General features: G+C 42.4%; 1 protein-coding gene across 1 annotated transcript; it reads left to right on the plus strand.

The window, feature by feature from the left end:
• Positions 1 to 12,436: 12,436 nt before the first annotated feature.
• On the plus strand, positions 12,437 to 15,746 carry LOC119738413 (cytochrome P450 1A1-like). The gene has a single exon (XM_038213304.1). The coding sequence runs from the start codon at positions 13,264 to 13,266 to the stop codon at positions 14,692 to 14,694; it is 1,431 nt and encodes a 476-aa protein (XP_038069232.1). The 5' UTR covers positions 12,437 to 13,263; the 3' UTR covers positions 14,695 to 15,746.
• Positions 15,747 to 20,963: the final 5,217 nt, after the last annotated feature.

Below are 20,963 nucleotides of genomic sequence, written 5' to 3' on the forward strand. Positions count from 1 at the left end.
CATCCTACTCAATCGAAGAACATCTAATTCACAATGTTGCATTTTTGCATCTTGTCTATATAGATTTGTTCCTTTGACTGTATAACGGGATACTCCAAGCCAGTCATATTGACGCAGATGGCTACCTTTTTTTTTTATTATAATTTGGAAGTTTAACAAAGAAATTGAACGGATACAGTGGGTTTTGAACCTGGGACCTCCGTGTTGCTGTTACGATGCTCTACCAACTGAGCTCATCAGACATCATAAGCATTCTGCCCTTGGGCAGGTTCTTTCATGGAATTGTTGATCGCCACTTCACTCTATCCTGCAGCCAGGGCCAACTTCTTCACGCGGCTACTGGAAGCTTCTTCAGCTTTTAGTTCATCTAGCACAGATATTCGTTTCCTGCCCCTTGGTCTTTTCCTTCAAAACTTCCTTCTGTTTACCTCTCTCGTCAATTCCTTTCCAAGCCAAGTATGCCCCGTCCATGTCTTTCTGTCTTTTCTTGAGGCACCTGTCTTACTTGTTGTAGAGTTTCTTCATTGCTCCTACATTCCCTCCAGCTTTTAACATCCATCTCCAGGTTCACATCTCGAAGCTTTCTAGTACATGTAGTTTCTTCTCAGCATGTTCTCATGGTCCAACTGAGCTATCCAGTCCTATAATTGCATAATCAGTTGGTCATCCGACTTTGAAAGTAGAAATCAAAACGCTTGTTCCTTTTGATGGCAGTGAGGTAGTCATGTCTGGTTCTGATCTCAACACCACTTGTCCTATAGTCACTTCACGTACGTGCAGTGGCGTAGCCACGGGGGGGGGCCGTGGGGGCGACAGCCCCCCCCCCCCATGAAACCTTGGTCCCCCCCCCCAGTCGCCCCCCCCCCCCCACTGAGATTTTGAGTTTCTAAAAAAAATTATCATTGATCTACATGATGCCCCCCCATGGAATGTTCCAGCCCCCCCCCCCCCCCAGCGCCCCCCCCCCCCCCGGCCCCTACTGAAACATTCCTGGCTACGCCACTGCGTACGTGTGTCAGCAAACGTTTCTACGTTTCCCCCCACTTGGCAAATCCTCAAATCTTTACAACCATGGACTTGCACTGAGAATGGATGCAAACAACTGTTTTACCTTTCCTTTCTTTGTAATGCATTTTGTTCTTGGAAATGTCCTAATTGTATATCATGCAAGACGCGTATTCATTGAGAAACGCATGGGAAACTCAGTGCGTATAGCAAAATTAAGTACGACAGGTAAACATCAACTGTGAACCAGCCTTTAATATATCGCACTACACTTTGGCAAGTAACCTGAAGCATATGTTTTCTGTGACTGGGTAATGTCTGTACTTAAAGCAGTTCTGGTTTTCCTTTAGTTTGGACTTTCCTGCATTGAGCAAATTTGCATTTGACATGAAAAGACATTCATCTACTTGTGTGTTACAAAGCGGAATTTGATTCCGTCGAAAACCGGAATATGGTGGCCATTGTGCCGTAACACACTTCAGTTCGAACTAAACTGAATTGGTTATCTTGAGTTTTCAAATCGCGAGAGGGCGGCATATCATCATAAGGACTTAGTATAAGCACGGAATACTATTATCTGAAACTTGTCAAAAATTGAAGAAATGCATTGATACGAAATGCTATATAATGGTCTATTGTTACTGATACCCAGTTTCAAGTTTCATTTCTAATTTATTCGTCGAAATGTTCTCATGAGCAGTGTTCTGGTGAAGTCCATCGCAAGTCCTCACAAATCCACACCAGTCCATCACAAGTCCTCACAAATCCACACCAGCCCTCACAAATCCACACCAGCCCTCACAAGTCCATCACCAGTCCCCGCAAGTCCATCACCAGTCCTCACAAGTCCGTCACCAGTCCTCACCAGTCCCCATAAGTCCATCACCATTCCTCACAAGTCCATCACAAGTCCTCACAAGTCCATCACAAGTCCTTCAGTCTCAAGTCAAGTCACAAGCTATTCAAATGAATTGTAACAAAGGCATTCCTTTGTTATTGTTAACTTCTTGGTAAAATAGAGGAACTTTTCGGGCAACACCATGTTAAACTCTTCTTGGAAGAAGTGTGGTTCTGAAAAGAACCGGTTGGTTGAGTGTAGTATAACTCGACGTTTCGGACAGTGTGCTCTGTCCGTCCTCAGGAGGGTGAGGACGGACAGAGCACACTGTCCGAAACGTCGAGTTCTCGTTCTCGTTCTCGTTCTCAAAAATCTCTCATGTTTTCTTTCTCATTTAAATCTTTGTCTGGCCTGTCAGTTTCTCAAAATTTGATTTGGCTTTATGTATACTCCTCCCCCTCCCCCCCCCCCCGGCTTTCACATTGCCGTCAAATATCGCGTGATGTTATAATAACATAATGTCCTTCAATACAAATGGAATGTTTAAAAAGGGGAATACCCCTTTTCCCGAAAAAAAAAGTTTACAAGCCCGAGGTTTGGACTGGGGGATTCTGTACGGGTGACCGAGTTTAGTTCTCCCAGCCCCGCTAAGCTTCCGAGCCTATTCACGGTAGGGGGATGCGGTTCGGTTGTTCAACCTGCAGACGGCGACAAGGATCGCAATAGTGCGCGAAAGCGGCCCATTGTGTTCTTCTCACGCAATCGGGTGCGCGTTGCACGCAGAACTCTTCCCCTCTCACGGAAACTCGCGCTTGTTCTATTGTCATTCAGCCTCGCTCCGTTTTGACTGTATGACCGGCTCGATTCCATCCAGCATCCCGGAATCAAACAAAAAAATTATAGTGGTAAGCTCTGTTTTTTGAAGTGTTTGGCGGGAGAATTCTAGTGGTCTACGTGCGTGCGGGAACTGTAACCATATTCACTGGAGATTTTCGATCGCGTGCGAAGAGACTGATACGGGAACGATTAGCAAACAGTATGGTTGCGATTTAGGTGAACGGATCGTGAAATCATCGCGTGCTCGGTCAACGAACGAGCTTAGCTTATTCCTTAATATCGAAGCTAAGAGCACGAGGCCATATTTTGTATTGGTACAGATTCCACTAAAATGATACTTATTGGTTTCAGTGCATTTTATTATTAATTATGATATTGTAATTTAACGCGGAAAAGATTTGGATAAATTTTGATGCCGTACATAGTTTTGTTTATATGGAATATATTTCTTTGTTTTTAGGTTCCGGTTTTTTTTACTTGCCCTGTATGCATACATTTTTTTCTAAGCATAATAGTATTAATGCCGGTTTAATAACAATTGCGAACACTAAAATCCTTCCCTTTGACGTTTTCAATTGATAGTTTTGTTTGTCTTATTTAAAGAAAGAATCAGAATTTATCACGCGCTCGCAATCTGTTACCCGGCACTTTATATTCTATAATGAGTCGCCGCGACACTTGCCGATAAGACACACTATCAGATATCACACCACCGCTGCCCTTCCAACCCTCTCCAACAAAACCTACTTAGATCGGGGTTTCCATTGTAAATATCGAACTGAAAATGTATTAATTTTTGTATTGAGTAATGGAGCTAATACCTTTTAAACCACGACAAATTTATCAGAAACTAGAAAGCACTCAGAGAGCGCAAACCTCCGCCAAGGCTAAACAATTCCCCGCCATATTATCGGCACACCAAAAAGAAATACTCGCATAAATGGTGAAGAATGATTTTTAAAAACCTGGATCCAGACCCAGATCCGGATCACTTCCAAAATCCAAGCGATTTTTTTGTACTTGTACCAAGGACCACCCCTAAGAAAAGAATTTCATGCAAATCCGTCCACAAGTTTTTGAGTTATCTTGTTAACAGAAAAAAACAACCAACCAACCAACAAAATCCGATGAAAACATAACCCTCTTAATTAGGGGAGGTAAATATCGGGTGCATATAGCGAAACATGACGCACAGTGGCGACAGAAGATATCGTTAAACTTTTGGCTTGTTATGGACGTGTTTATCCAATAAGCATTGGGACATTAATTTTGAGGTTTATACACAGAACATATTGAAATCCTTGTATACTGAATATTATTCAAATGATTTAAAAGTTCATTTTGACTATCTCTGGTTTATTTGAGTGAACTTGATGCAACTCGCACTCTTTGAGGTTTGTTAAATCGCAGCATAGACGTGTAATGGGCCCTCTTTGTAAATAATCTCAATATTGTTTCAAGGTTTGTACCAATGATTGCAGACCAGTAAATAAACTGGTCATGCACTTCTCATCACTCATCCTCCTGAGGACGGACAGAGCACACTGTCCGAAACGTCGAGTTCTACACTCAACCAACCGGTTCTTTTCAGAGCCACACTTTTTCCAGGAAGAGATTTCTTTCCACATGGTGTTACCCGCAATTTTTCCTATTTTATCTCATCCGCCATGCAAAGCTTCAAGTCATATATGAATAAACTGCATTAGACCCCAGTGATAAATACGCCCACTTCCGAAAACTCTCCAAGGTGTTTGAGACACACATCAAATTAAAGCTTATTTCCTCATCTTTCATTCTCTATCAATTTTGGGGATTAAGCAATGACTTTTGGGAGAAAATTCCATCCAAAGATGATCACCCCTAAAAGTATAGTCCTGTAGCCCATCGCCATTTTGAAAACTGATGCTTGCGCTCCATTTCAAAATAGAGCAATAATGTAGGGCCCAATTTCATCTGATTTTCACAGAAATACGAGCTCACAGTCCTGTGCATGGCTTCCACCCTTCTTTTATATTTTTACAAACCCTCAAGTTCATGGCCCAAAAAAAGATCAATATCAAACAAATTGAGGGTATGCAAATCGTAATTTGGCCGGCGTTGGCAATTTCGGGCCCATCTACTGGCCTGCAACCATATTTTGGTCTTTCAATAATCAGTTAACGATAATAAGAAGGTGTCGTTTTTTTCATACAGAGGAAACGCCGATGGAGAACATGGTCAAGCCAATGTTAAGATTCAAACACGATCGAAAATTGCTTCTTCGTGAATAAGGTCTATAGTTTGGGCGCATTGTAGGTCCTAATCTTGCTCCTCAATCTTCTCCCCAGAATCTGACCCAATTTCCTCCGTGCCCCGGTCGCGTGTCCCTATCATTTGCCCAGATAAAAACCGCCGCTTGTCAAGTGCCTCCACCAATCTCGCCACTCGAACGCTGTTGATTTACCCCGTTTTAATCATGCACACATCAGGAACCTCTAACAAAAGGAAGTCCCCGGACTTTTTGTATTTCCGAGATGATTATATTCATCTCTCCTTCTCTCTCTCGGGCAACCTGGATGGTTCGATCTATCGGCTAAAGTACACGCGGAAATTGATTGTACGCACAGGCAGATCGATCGAAGAGATTGTCCGATACAAGTGGCTCGTCTCAGAACGGTACCGCGGCGTGTATGATGGGAATCGGCTCATTCGGCCATTCTCACCACAGGATCACTTATCTGTCTTTTTTTGTCGTTATTTATATTGAGACAAATACTAAGAACACTTAAAACTCCATGGTCTAACTAGGCGCCACTAAAGGGGCGTGTCGTCATTTTAGTTCCGAATTTCCCACGAGTGGGGATTTATGTTTCACCATCCATACAGTTTCTGACTACTTCTATCCCAGATCTTGCACTTAGACCTCCCTCTCTAGTTCCCAAACTTAACCGCAATTAACATGTAGTTTTCCTAATCGAGTGTGCTGCCTGTAGTTATTTAACACTTACTCAGTGTATGGCGTCTCCAGCAATTGAGAGGGGTATTACTTGCTGCCCCCCCCCCCCCCCGTCTGCATTTTGGGTTTCAATACGGTTCACACGTCGATACAGTAAAATCTTAATTTTGCCCCCCCCCCCCCTTCGGCATAAAAAGCTGGATTCGCCCCTGCACTTACTCAATCTTTACTTAAAGGGCACATGACATGAATCTTACTTGGGAATGATAATTTTGTGCAACTTCCTACTCCTCTTAAATGTATGAAGTCTATTTGACACCCCTTTTTGGTTAATTTTATCGAAAAGTGCACTTTTTAAACATCTTAAATGGTCCATGCTTTTCCTGACAAATGAGGACGCTGTTGCTTTGATGTCATTTAAGGAAGACACTGTTCAGTTGAGTGGTTTTCTGTTAAAATTGTGAACCCAATATTTGCTCATTGAAACATTTTTTGAGAAAACTTTGCTCATCGGCTTACTGTCATGTACCGAAACAACAAAGAATCACGAAAGGAAAGAACATTTACTACAGCAAAATATCCGACATTCTGGCAAATTTTGGTGCCGAAATAGCTGTAACAATGAGGTTTCTGCCTGAAATGACATCGCAATTTTGCTCATGAATATGGAAATTCGCATTAGCATAAAAAAACCCAAATAGGCACCAAAATGCCCTTAAAATGGCAAAATGAAAATTGAAAATGAGGTTAAATGAGACACAAAGGTACATTTTCAATGATTCCATTAAAACAATTACTTTACATGGGCCCTTTAATAAGTCACTGCACCAAAGCCTAATCTGCTTAGAAAAAAATCTACTCTGCAGCAAAAGTAACAAATTTAATAGGTTTTGGTAGCAAAAGAAATTAGTTGGCAACGTCACAAGATATCTTTGCTTCTTTGTTTTGGTTAACAGGATTTGGGGAAATAAGAAGTTCTGTGAACTCAAGATGAGAGTACGCTAGTACGATCAGGTGAGTTTGAATTCTCATTCATTGATGTACACAAACATTGCCGAAATCTTCCCACAATCTCCCCACCCCTTGGATAGTTCTTCAGCTCAATTTAAAGTACAGATATTTAACCGAGCCCTTTCGCACAACTTAACTGTTAGGAGACACAAGACATTTTCAGAGAAACAAAGAGGGCGGTAGTGAAAAATTACAGGCGCCAGCGTAGTAATAATACCATTTATTTCTGAAGCTTCGATTTCGTCACCGACTTCGACTTCCTTTATAGCTTCAATTTTGCCCTTTCTTAATCGAAGAGCTTGTCAAAAGTCTTGATACTTGGACCCAATGGTAGCAGTGCACAAGTTTGAATTCGAATGAAATAAACTGGGTCAGAAAGTTCAATCAATTTGGATAACATTGAATTCGAATAAAACCGCATGAGGCTGAAGCCGATATCGGAGGCTAAGCCGACATTTAGAAAATGACGACATGGTGGATCCAGAGCAGTACAGTATAGCCTAGTCTCAAGTCAAACAACATTGGGTAATAAACATGCGAGAGGCTGTGAATTCAAATTGTGTAGATCTGCAACAATTCAAGTTACAATACAATTGAATTTTGTCGCTTTCCTATACAGTGCTAAACTTCTGTTAGAAACCCATCGATCTTTTCGATCTTTTATATCTGTATTTCGAAGCTTCTTTTAGCAAACAAAAGTTACTTACAATTTGTACATGTTCGACAAACCGAGAATAGGCCCTGCTATAGCTGCTACTACATGTGTATCTTTTCATCAAGACATTTTCGGTAAAGTACTTAGCAACACTGAAATTGTATACACGGGTTAACGTAATGGCTGATTATGGCCTCAAACATACATGTTTGTAGCCTCAAATTTCCTATGTTTATGTCTAAACTTTTTTTCATAAAAACGAAAAAAAACCTTAAAATTGGGACAATTAAGTAGTGAGAAAACCATAACTTTTTTGTCATTACGTATTGTAAAGCTAAATGCTTCTGCAGAGAGACCACGTTGTACTGTTGGGGTTTTTTCATTGTGGCAACGGATTCCATGGTCTCCTGATTGCCGAAGGAAGTTTTTCTTGTTGTTTTTTTCAAGGCACTCTTGGTCTTTCACCAACCCGTAAAAGAATCACAAATGCCCTCAAGAAAGGGAACGAGAGGGACGTGAGGACTATAATCTATTCTATCCCTTGTGAGCGTTTCCATTCTTGGACTAAAACCCGAATCCCGAAATATAACTGTGCCTGACAAAGGCCGTGATTCTTTGGACGAGTAGCGGGCGAAGACGGACTTTGTTACCGGGGGATGGCCCCACAATGCCCGCCTGTCTAAGCTCGCTTTTGTGCCCTTTCACGTGGGTGATGTTAACGGCGGAAATCATACGGCTTCCGAGTGTACATCCGAGTATTGGGAATCAGGTTTCAGCTTAAACTTTCGATTTAAAATTGAGACCTGCTGTCTGTGAATAAAGTTTCAAACCATTCTACGGCATTGCTGCGGGCCTTTGTGGGTTAAAAATGTTAGTTCCGTATCGGTGGAGTTGTGAATTCAGGGAAATGTGTTGGCATAATAATTGGCAAAATATTCTTACCATAAATATGCTTTCAAAGCTTGTGCATGCGTGTGTGTCAATGATCGTCAAAGAGTTATAAGTGGATAAGGGTAATCATTAAACTTTCCAATGAAAGAACCACGTCGTAGACTAAACTGCGTATTTTCAGGAAAACTATTAAAATTTCAGTTCTTCACTGTAGACAATTCTTCAGAGTGCAAAAAACAAAAATGCATGTCGTAACTCTACCATCGTTTCTGCAATTTCTCGCTACATATGGCGTAGATTGAACTATTAACTGCCGTGTGACCATCACTAGACATGTCAACCCTCCTGGACCCTTCAAACTCCATCATGAGGTTTTTGGAGGATTTTTGTAGGAAGGCAGGTCCCACTTTGCACGGGGTTTGAAGCCACTTGAAAGCGTAATTAAAGGCTATTATTATGTGCCGTTGGATTCCTGCAAAGTGGTTGGTTTTGGTAGATTCGGGAAGATTTCTAGCAAAAGCGCCTTGAGATCAATGACCATCAAAAGGCTAGCTTATGGTGTGGGAGGGTAGGCCCTTCCCTGTGTTCTTGATGTTTTAGGTGTTGATGTGTGATTTGAAGACGGAAGACGGGTCGGTAACCCTTTCGTTCTTTGGGAATCAACCGCGGAAACATGTACAAATGTTGTCAATTCACATGGGAGTGGACCAGCCTACAGCCAAGCCGGGCAAAGACACAATCCTCAATGTTCTCGGCAAAACGATTACGGTGATCGTCAGACAAACGCGAGGACACCTCCCCTCTGTTGGGGATAAACAGGTTTTGTTAGTGGGGCTTTGCAAGCCTTTGTTTGTCCACCCCTTTCTCCCCCATTCAGCCGTTGCGCTAATACAGATGCATATGTTTGAGGAGCATTGTTGAGCATTCTGGGGCGGTGTTTGCGTCCGGGTTTTGTCTTCGCTCCTCCGCCGCCCCGAGCTATGCATTCCTCTCTCTCACGATCCCTTGTCCCTGCCAAGGATGTTGAAAAACAAACCTAGGAGGGATGAAGCTGTCTTGGAACGGACTGTATGCCCGGGGAGCAGAGGAGTCACGAACATCTAGGGTGTAAATGGTCATCCAATTTGGGGGTGGGTCTTATAGGAGAACTAAGTAGGGTGCATCGTTGTGTATTGGTCACTGGGCGATAAACTAAAAATAAACCCAATTGTTGGTATTCTGGTGGTCGTAAAGTACAGACCATAATATCTGCTATAACGTAGTTCTAGTTATATCGAGTTTGTTCTACATTTGCACGGCGTACATCATTTAATTCCGACATAATTATATCAAGTTGTCTGATGTGCACATTATCTTCAATTAATTTTAATTGACGTGGCTTTGTTTTCTGCTCGGATGAACCGCGTTATAACCTGCAAGTTTGTAGGTAAATTTGGAAACAAAGGGCCTACACGATTTCTTTGGCGCAACATTGAGAAGATCACTAGAAGTTGTGCTAATCTTCATAAAGTAGGCAACTTTCATTATCTAGGAAACTTTGAAAACTGGACCCCATCAGTCCTGACAGTAACCAGCACCAACAACTGATTTTCTGATTTTTATCATTATAGTCAGTGTATTCAGTATTTATGATTATTCATAGTTAGCCATTTTTGCCGGACGCGAAGTGCCAAACCTATTGTCCCCTGTCATAAATTAGTTTATACTTACTGACTGACTGACTCCCCGACTAAGTCACTGCCTGACCGACTGCTCTAAACTGAGTGGTTTTCTTCGGGGTCTTACTCAAATAATCAAGTCTTTTGTCTTATGATCATTAATCACAAGAAATTCATGGTATATAAACTTGCACTATACGAACACTCTACGAACAATATTCCCCACAGGGATTCGTGTCCTGGAAACCAAGTTTCATTTTCGCGAGGGTCTGGTATCGCATCAAGGTCCCCGGTAGAATCTCATACCAAATATCTTGATTAGACTTGGCATGCTCACAATCTCCTCATATCACTTTCATCAGGTGATTATGGTGTGACCGGAATATAAGTGTCATTGCCAGGCACTTTGCACAATGACCCACTTTGTAAACATTTTGTTCTCCCTCATTCCGAGAGTGTTCTTCGTCATCCTGGCAATTTATAAACAGAGATCTGATGTGACAAGTCCCACGATTTGATCCAGGCGTACTATTTTGTCTGATGCGATCAGCAGCCATTACATCTGATACGAATGAAACAAGTATTGCACATGTGTGACCTTTCGAGTCGCCCCACATTGTACAGAGGTGGGTAGATTAGTGCCAACTTGATAAACTTAACTCAAGTTTCACTGTTATCTCAATTTCTTTTTAAATTTGTGCCGTTCAAATGATCATTTAACCATACCGGTGAAGACCTTGTTAATTTTTCCCGCGCTTATTATGGCTGGTTCCCAGAGGGGCAGCCTTTGAACCGATCCAACCGAAAGACCCACGGACTGGCTTGACTGACTGAATGTCACTTGTAAACTGGGCAGTGCTATCCTATAGGATTACCCCTTAACATCAACGATTGGGCAAAATCCGGTCCGTTGTGTAGACCAGATGCCTGAAAAGACTACAAGTCAATTGCCACTTTATGAATCAATTTAATAGGATTCTGTGCACTCTGGGTCCAGCTTACTAGACTTGCCTTGTCCTTTTATGTCCAAAGAATATAGCTCCACATGCAGACTATGGTGGCGCTCTTTCGACAGTCTTGGAGGGATAAGCTAGGTCAAGGCGATCCCATTTCGTGTCCTTGCTCTTTTCTGACATCGATCTACAGTTTCCTGTAGTGAAAATACAAAATGTATGACTAGTAAATTTAACAGAATGAGGTCATAGCACCACGTGACGATGCTGTTTCTTACCAAATGAAGGGAAATTTCAGGCCAAAATAGTCCAATATGATCATTACTCAATCGGGGCTCAAAATTGCCATTTTGGTTTAGATCATTTTCGTCCTGAAAAAGCTTTAATTTTATGCAATTCAGGAGAGTATTCCTTTGTCGCAAAACAGTTAATGATACTAATATTTTTGCCATAATTATATCAAAGTTGCTTTGCCTTCACATTTTATTTTTCTTAATGGCTAATATCTGGTGTAATCATGTCGGAACTTCGTTACATAATATTACGCTTGCAGAAAAGCTGAACTGTACTTTGAAATACGCAGGAGATAGTAGCATTTAACAAGTCAACAAAACACCCATACCAGTCCATTGTCCGTGATCGTGTGCAGTTGACCATCCCATCCCATGCCATACCGTAATGCATGATAAGTGTCGTTTCATCATTGCGTGATCGCAAATGACCATTGCGTGCGAAGTGTGTCCTTGCCCCCTTTGCCTCGTGTGGTACACTGACGGAGGACTCGTTGACCGATCGGCAATAGGGAAATCTACCGTTAATTAGCGCTTTACAGCCGGGAAACTGTTGGGTAATATCATTATCCTTGATGAGATAGTCCATCCGACTGCTGTGGCCTTGCACTTATAGGTTTGGACAGTCTCATCGCACCTGTACCCGAAATTAAATGTTTAAAACAGGACTGAAAGAGCTAGAATTAATTATTCGACAAACATTGCATTCGGTTGGTGTTTGTAATGTACGCATTTGGACTGGCAAGGAATTGTCTATGGGGAACGTTTTGTACAACTCTGCACGTTCTTCGTGGAGAGTGATTTTGAAAGAATACGAAGAGCTCGAACAACAACTCGGTAGCTCATTTTGTTTAAACGCAGAACAATGATTGGGCATTATTTCACTAAACCACAAACAGTCATTATTTTGTCACTTTTCCTGCTGTGGTTCGCCTGTACACCGCCGCATTGACGTCATCCGTATAGCAAGCTGTGATTGGACCAATTTTAAATCTTTTCTTTATTGTATAGGCTGTGTTAAGCAATGAAACCATTTCAATTGATACATTTTCGTAAACTTTTCAATTTTGAAATCATAGACGGGTAGGCCTATTCTTTTCGGTCATGACTTCACAGACTTGGCCGAGTGCGTGTACATCGTTTAAAACATTATAACTCGGTCAGTCGTGGCCCTTCGTGCTTTATCCCCAAGGGTTTGGCCCGGGTTGGGTTTGCGCAACAGCGACAACCGCCGACCCGTACAACCCATATTGATATCAGTTGGGATATGATATGCAACTAATAACTGATTCATTGCTACCGTAGGGCACAATTTGCCGGTCTGTTGGGAACGCGACCCGAGTGCGAACGATCCGCGATCAATCACAAGGGGCGGGCCTAGCAGTTGCGGTCGGAACTTACAGACGGGGTAAGGCTGGGGTGTGAGGAGTGTCGATGCGTGGTACAGCTTCCCTAAATGTTTATGATCATCAAAAGTTGGTGACTAGCTTATACAGGCCTGTCGCTAATCGGGTATCACAGCCCATTGCCGTGGATGACTTCGTAGAGCAATCGCACCGCCCATTCAACGTGGTTTGACAATACTAATCAGCCAGTAGGGTAGTGACTTTTGTACGGCACGGCTTTAGCCAATTACAGAGCCGGATTACCAGCACCTACAGCCCCAGACCGTGTTTATGTAATGGGATTCCTTTTCTTTTCTTCTCCCGTACGAGAGGAGGGACAGGATTTGCTATAAATGTGCCTGTATCGAGCCGAGCGATCCACACAGTGAAGGCTTTGACAATCTTTTAAGTTGAGCTAGTGGGGAGCACTTTAGGTCCTCTCCCTGAATGGAAGAGCACTGTTCTCGGACCGCGATGAAGGGACGAGCCACAAAGGACTGAGAACAATTCACAGTATCTCCTAGATCAATAACCCAAAGGGGTATGCGTGCGTGACCACTACGGAACCGGTTGGTCTTCTGTTCGATATTCAGCCGCTCTCTCACATGGACTAATTACACCTTGCATCGATCCGCACGGCCACATTGCGTGCCAACTTTCTACAGTGAGCACAAAAGACAGCATTTAGTATTCAACAACCAGATATAACGCAGCGTGTACATGTTTGTGTGCAGTAATCATCCCCTGCCTTCCACGCAAGCAAGGTAAACTTTTAACTTAGTTCAAGTACCGTCCATAAGTAGAGATGTCGAATTCCGGTAAGACGTTACCGGGCCCTCGCGGACTGCCCCTCCTGGGGAATATTCTGGACCTGGGCGAGGCGTCGCACGTCAGCCTCAGCCAGCTGGCCCAAAAGTACGGCGATGTCTATCAGATACGGATCGGCAGCCGGCCGGTGGTGGTGCTGAACGGCATGGAGACCATCAAGCAGGCGCTGGTCAAACAGTCCGTGGACTTCGCAGGCCGGCCTGATTTCATGTCCTCGCAGTCCATGAAGGAAATCAATGGCGGCAGCATGACTTTCTCCGACTACAGCCCCGCCTGGAAAGTGCATCGTAAGATCGCCGAGACGGCCCTGAGGCATTTCACCTCGGGCCAGCAGTCCCAGTCGGTGCAGGACAAAGTTTTGTTCGAAGTTCAGGAACTCATCAACACCTGGACCAATAACAACGTGGGCAGCACCGTGGTCGACCCCTCCATCGTGCTCAAACTCTCCGTCAGTAACATCATGTGTTCCTACATCTTCAGCAGACGGCACAAGTTGGACGACCCGAGATTGACGGAATTCTCGGCTATGAGCGACGATTTCGGTGCCGCAGCTTCCAGCGGCAACACCTTGGACTTCATGCCGTGGTTGAAGTACCTGCCCACCAAGACCATGCAGAATTTCCGGAGACTGCTGCTGAACTTCAAAGATTGGTTCGGCGGGTACATCAACCAGCACAACGAGGCTTACCAGGAGGACTCCGAGAAAGACATCTTAGACTACCTGATCACCGTGGGGAATAAGATGGAGACCGAGGAACTCAAGCAGCTGAATCTGACCCGTGAGATTTTGCAGACGACCGTGTATGACCTCTTCGGTGCCGGGTTCGACACCGTATCGGCCGTCCTCACGTGGGCCGTTCTCCTCATGATCTTACACCCGGACATCCAGAGGGACATACAGGAGGAGATCGACGAAGTGATCGGTACGGACAGGTCACCTCAACTCTCCGATCGCGGTAAGTTGCCGCTGACCGAAGCTTGCCTGCATGAGGTGCTCCGTTACTCCAGCGTGGTACCCTTCACCATCCCGCACAGCACCACACGGGACACCCAGTTAAACGGCTACCAGATCCCTAAAGACACCGTCATCTTCGTCAACCTACACTCCATCAATCAGGACCCCAAGTTGTGGACCGAGCCGCAGGAGTTCAACCCCCGGCGGTTCCTCGCCGCCGACGGTCGCTTAGACCCGGAAAAGACCGCAAGCGTACTGCCGTTCGGCGCGGGACGGCGACGGTGCCTGGGCTCGGAGCTGGGCAGGATCGAGATGTTCCTGTACTTCACCTCGCTGCTGCAAAAGTGCACGCTGGAGATTCCCAACGGAGAGCGGCCCAGCACCGCTTGCGTTCCCGGTCTGGCACAGCGTCCCTTACCCTTCCAGATGAGGATCAAATTTCGAGAAAAATGACCCTTGAATCGCGAAGAAAGGAGTATTCCCTCATCCTTGAGTAATAACGATGAATAACGAATATCCTCATGTAGTAAATGTACCTCATTTCCATGGATTATACATTCAAGAAGACTATCAAAAGAAACTCTGAGCAATACCAAAAATGAGACATTGAATTAACCTGTTCTATGCATTCCTGAAAATATTAATTGAAGAAATGCATATTGTTGATTGTTGCTTTAATACATTTTAGTTTGTAAATTGCCAATTTTAAAGAATATTTCCACCATGTTTTGTTAGGTATCATTAACATTTATATATAAGAAAACATCCATATATACGCCAAATCCTATTATTAAACAAGGTGTGTGCAAATAAGAGCAGCTGCAGACGGCCAGAAAAAAAGGATAAAAGATTGAAAAATATAATGCAAGAAAATTTAAAATTCAAATAATTGAGAATTGCTTTTTACTCACCCGTCACGTGAAAGAAAGACTGAAGTTGCATTTAAGGTGCTGTATACTTTATTTATATACATGTAATTTGTTTACTTTTAGGTGATCATTATGATAACAGAAGTTGTTTGCCTATAATTTTCTGAGATGAAAATTGCTACGGTTTTGCGAAATGCTATACAGATGAGTCGCAATTTGAGTACATTTCATCGTAGTTTGATTTAATGGGAATAAAAATCTGGTCGTCTCTTGCTCAGAAAAGTTTTCATAACGTTATTTCGTGAAACTTGAAGTGGATTTTCAAAAACTGTCTGTCAAAAGTTTGCCTCGTTGTTCACTATTTTTTTTTGTAATTTGGAATGTTTTCAGACACCAAATATTGTAAAAAATTGTACAGTCATCCTGAAATATTCGAAAGGTGTAAATTACTAAGTGTATTATAATTTAAAAAAAAGAAGAGTTTAGACATTATTTACTGGTCGATATTATCACGAAAATGTGCACCAAATATGTTAATTCCTGATATAGTTATCGGTTTATTCTAATTATGTAAGCCTTTGTTTCAATAACCATGTGATCTATCTATTAAAAATATAACGTAGTAACGATCGCTAATTTACATTGTCAGTGTCACGAAATTGTTTTGAGCCGGTTTGCAGAGTTTCTTATTAAGTTGACAAATGTTACTGTGTCTCGAGACAGAAATTTTCTTTTTATGCTGGTAAAGTTGGCAACACGTACGTGCAAGGGCGTATAGCATAATTTTGTCAACAGGTCTGATGTGGGCATGTTGTGCCAAATTGAGGAGCTGACAGTGAACTACCTATAGCTGATGTGGTCTACCGTGGCGATACTCTGGAGGTAACAGGTTCGAATCCTGTCTTGGTTCTCCCTCTAAGATAGATTTATGCATTTGTGCGCATTTTCCCTTTTGAGGAATAAGATTTTGCATCTTTTTTTATTAGCATTAGATTTACTCGTACATCGCGATAGATACATTTTTATTCCTCTCCTGTTTTGTTAACAATAGTTTTAACCAAAGACACATGAGTGCAGTGCCAAGAAAAAAAAGAACAGTATGCTGATGAATTTGGCAACACGTGAAAGACGTGGACATCTAATTCTGTCGACATTTTCTTTGTGTTCTTTACTCATTGGCAAGGAACCACTGATAAAAAAATATATCCACACATTCTCGTGTTATGAACGACGGTATCAGTCTAAGAGTATTTGTGCCAATGCACCCCATATCCGCTGCCAATTGACAACAGATGGTCTTCCCAAATTGCTCCCTCCTTACAATAACTTTCTCCGCACGGGGAAGTCTCTCTTTTCTTAAAAATGACAAAACCATTCTAGATGCCTCAGGGGCATTGAGTCTACCATTGAGGTTTTCTTTATGTAAATGAAGAAAGAAAGGAGAAGTGTGAACAGCAAGGAGAAAGAGAGGGGGGCGTAAATAGATGCTCAGGCCAGGGCGAGTTATTGATGGAGGGAGGTTATAGGACGTCTTTGCTTGACCAGCTCGAGTTATTCCGGGGGATTTGCCGCGCTGCTCGCACGCGATGTTTGTTGTCCGAAGGTCGCTGGACTGATGACCGCGCGCCCCAGAGGTTGTTTACATATGACGTCATTCATGTAGTTGCAAGGCTGGTGCATACATGATTAAGCCTGCGGGGAAGGGGGGGGGGGGGCTTGCCACTTCACATGGACATAGCTGTGATTAGATGTTTGGTGTTTTGAGGGCGTAAGCAGTCGGTCATTCATGGCCGTTCACCCCATGCTCAAACTGTTAAACCACATTTTGAAACCATACATTCCAAGTTGTTTAAGAACTAACTGCCTCAAAATGCTCTAATTAAGGGGCAGTATATAAAGCCAACTAAATGTAACTAGTTTTTAGCAACAAACACCATCCACTTTCTAAAGTCTATTTCTGATAACTTTTTTACTTCATGAAAACCATATGACCATTTAAATTCAATAATTCCATATGATTGACATTTCAATTAATAGGGCTTGTGTAATGGAATTCATTTTAGTGCAATGCTTAATTTAACTTTATTTGTAATTTTCCTTTTCCCATTTCAAGGGCGGTTTTTTGGGTGAATTCTTGCTTGTTATGCTAATAAAAATTTACATATTCATGAGCAAAACTGTAATGTCATTCAAGGCATAAACTTCAGTTTCACGTCTGCTTCGGCATAAAAAGTCACCAGAATTTTAGGGGTTCGCGGTGGTTATTTCTCTGCTGTCAGTGGTTCATTGTTGTGTCAGTATATGACCGTAAGACAATGAGAATATTTTATGTACAAGTGTTTTCAATAAGCAGACTTTGGGGATTACAATTTGAAGAGAGAACCCTAATCTGAAGGGCGTGTTCATCAAGTAAACTCACAGCAACAACACCCTCAGTTGTCAGGAAAAGCACGACATATTTTAAATGTTTACACAAAGTACATTTTTAAATGTTATTGCGACAAATATGCTCCAGTGTAAAATTCATTTCATGGACCCTTTAAAGTTCCTCAAAGTCGGCAGTGTCCGAAAGTTCCAGAGAAGGTATTGCATGTTCTGTAGCTCTAACCAATCTAATCTACTTAGATTTTTCTGCACCGAGGATTTTTCCCAAAACACAATCAACTTTCTCTGGTATAGTATTCCTCCCACAGGAAAAAAAGTGACTCGTTCTCAAAATCCGAAGTCGATTGTATTTCGCTTTGTTTATACATTCCGGATTTTCTTTGGCCATTTGGGAGTAAGGAGAGAAAGTGTTGCAATAATACGGGGAGATATCAACTATACCGACCTGAGGCGATGGGCAAGGGGAAAACATCGTTGAGAAAGAAGTCAGGTGTAATTGGGTTACACTGCTTGGAAATTGAGTTACAATGCTAAGTGGGAATTTCTTTGTTCCAATATCAATCTGGTCTGCTTGGTGTCAAGAAAGACCGAAGAAAATAACCTGACTGGTAAACTATCGGCCAGGGACACTTCTCTGTAGGGCGTGTGAATGAATAAGGCTGCAGCAGGAAGACAGTAGTCACCAAGCAGTCGTCCACCAGACAGGTGAAACACAATTTCGAACAAAGCGGCACGAGCGAATTGAGCGGGAGACTACACTGCACACAGGCCGTTGACGAACTCAGATTGTGTTGCTTAGTCTCAACTCAGTTCGCTTCGCGGTTTCTCCCCTGCGTCAAAATACTGCAACATGCTGCCACATTGACTCGCTATAAGTATATCATTTAGGACAGCCACTAGGCCAAACTTACGTACAAATGAACACAGTTCATAGTCTGTCATTAACTTGCACTAGGAATCCGCCTCTTCGATGTTGGATGTGGTGATGAACAACTAATCCGATGAAATTTCAACTCAGTGAATGTTGTATATTTCGAGAAAAACAGCATTCTATGCTCGCGATTTCAAATCAAAAGTTGCTGAATCATGTTTCGAATTGGGCCTGAATTTAGCGTCCGAGACACGTTCTCACTGTACTGAGCTGATTGCAGCTACGCGATGTAGCGCACTGATCCGACTAATTTACATAGATATTCTATATCTATGAATAATTATAGCAACCGCGCGCGCGTGTGCGTCGTGCCAATGCTTGCGCGCGCTTCGCCGAATAAAAAAAGAACCACTTACAGAAATTCCAACGGTGCGTTTTTAGACGCACCGTTGGAAAGGCATTCTGTCGTTAATGTCTTCAAAATGACAGCTTGCCAGAAAGAATGATTTCACAGGGAGTTTCGTCCCCTTGCTATCTTTCAACCAAGTATGTTTTTCAACAATATTTACGTTAGATACTTTTTGGATAGCTGCAAATGATGGACTGTAGCTTTAAGTTAATAAAGCGGCAAGTACACGATGACGTCATGACTATCTACCAAAGCTTTCATCTTGTTGACTTCAGAAGACCTTCGCGCCCATTATGAGTGTTAAACCCTCTTCCTGTTTGGAGCATATAATAATCTCGTTGAAAACAACTTCATTTTAAAGGAGAGATGTCTCGCCTACTACTTTGGTGTGAGAGGCCCACGTTAAACCCATGGCTTTGTCATCGTTAACCTTAGATGCGCAATTGCTTCTCACAAGTCCAAGGGACTACGGCTATCCCTGCACTTCCCACAAGTCCCAGTGGACTACGGACATCCATCCAGTTTAGAAGCGCAATCTTAAAGGGAAAATACAACATTTGCAAACATCAAAAAATAAAACTACCAAATCATTTTGAAATACCTTGCTGGACTGTTAGTGAATGACAGTGTAAAGCATCCTGTAAATTCATGGCACCTGGTATACTGTCATTTTCAAGAAAAGTGGTATTTTTGTATCAATTTCCAACGCTGATCGGCCGATCAGCGTTGGAAAAAACGCACTTGTTTGCAATCGATTACACACCTATGAACGGGTACAAGCCAGCTAGACTGGTTCCCTTACCTTACAATTCCCCAATGTATGTAAACTGCTCTGTTTCTTCTTAAATGGAGTCAGGGAACCAGACTACAGCAAAATGATTGTTTTTCTTGGTTTTTATAGCATTTTTGAACCCAAAACCTCAAAAAAGTCAGTGTAACTATATTTGCTATATATTTCCAACCCCCCAATTCCATCCATTTCTGAAAATTACAGCAAAAGCAAATGATGTATATTCCCTTTAAATTGTTAAACCAAGAAGCATTGGAGGTTTTTTGTAAGCTTGTGTCGTCCCCTTTAGGGGGAGACCTCGTTTCTTTCTAATTATGACTTATTTCGAGGTAACGGTATGTACAGTATGTCCCCAAAAAAGTATCCGTCTGACTGTTTTTGAAATAACTACAAAACCATAAAGTCAATTTTGGAAATTGTTGACTGTGCAGATGCTCCTTATCCTTGGCATATTAGTTTCTCTCGCGTCTCACTGCACAACATTTGATCACAACAACAGTTTTGGACACTGTGACCGAGTTCCCTGCCTTAAAGCTATAGTCCATCATTTGCAGCCATCCGAAAAGTAACTGGCGTAATTACTGTTGAAAAACAAACTTGGTTGAAAGTTAGTAAGGGAACTAAACTCCCTGTGAAATTATTCTTTTGGGAAGCTGTCATTTTGAAGTAATCAACGAAAGAAGGCATTTCCAACGGTGATTCTTAAGAAGCACCGTAGGAAAATTTAAATTAGTAGTTCGTTTTGTTATTCAGCGCAGCGCGCACAAGTATTGGAACGACGCACACGCGCGTGCGGTTGTTATAATTCGTCGGATCAGTGCGCGACGCCGCGTATAGCTGCAATTCAAAACAATTCAAAACATGATTCAGTAACTTTTGATTTGAAATTGAGATCTTAGAATGCTGTTTTTCTCGGAATGTACAGCTGAAGCTTAGCTGAAACTTCATCAGGTTAGTTGCTCAGTGTCCTTCATTAGATTTTGAACACTTTTGTTACTTCAAACGAACAAAATGCACTAATTACAAATGATGGACTATAGCTTTAATCAATTTCAGTGCTGTGTTTATGTAAGCTGTGTAAAATCCTGCATGTTGTGAAGAAATGGCTGATGCGGTTTGGGATTGGAATCAATTCGCCCTTGAGCATTAAACTGAGGTCTTGCCATGATGAATAATAGCCAGACAAAATCGTTCCAATCCCAGCCGCAGCCCATGTCACATCATGAGGGATTTTACACAGCTAACATAACACAACACTAATTGATTATTGAAAGGCAAGCTTAGAACTTGGTCACAGTGTCCAAAAATGTTGTTGTGATCAGTTGACACTTGAGTAGTGATGCGTGATTGAAGTTAAATGAAACTCATAGGAGTTTAGGCCAAGGATAAGGAGTGTCT

This window comes from Patiria miniata, unplaced genomic scaffold, assembly GCF_015706575.1.
Source record: "Patiria miniata isolate m_02_andy unplaced genomic scaffold, ASM1570657v1 HiC_scaffold_3, whole genome shotgun sequence".
Lineage (NCBI taxonomy): Eukaryota > Metazoa > Echinodermata > Asteroidea > Valvatida > Asterinidae > Patiria > Patiria miniata.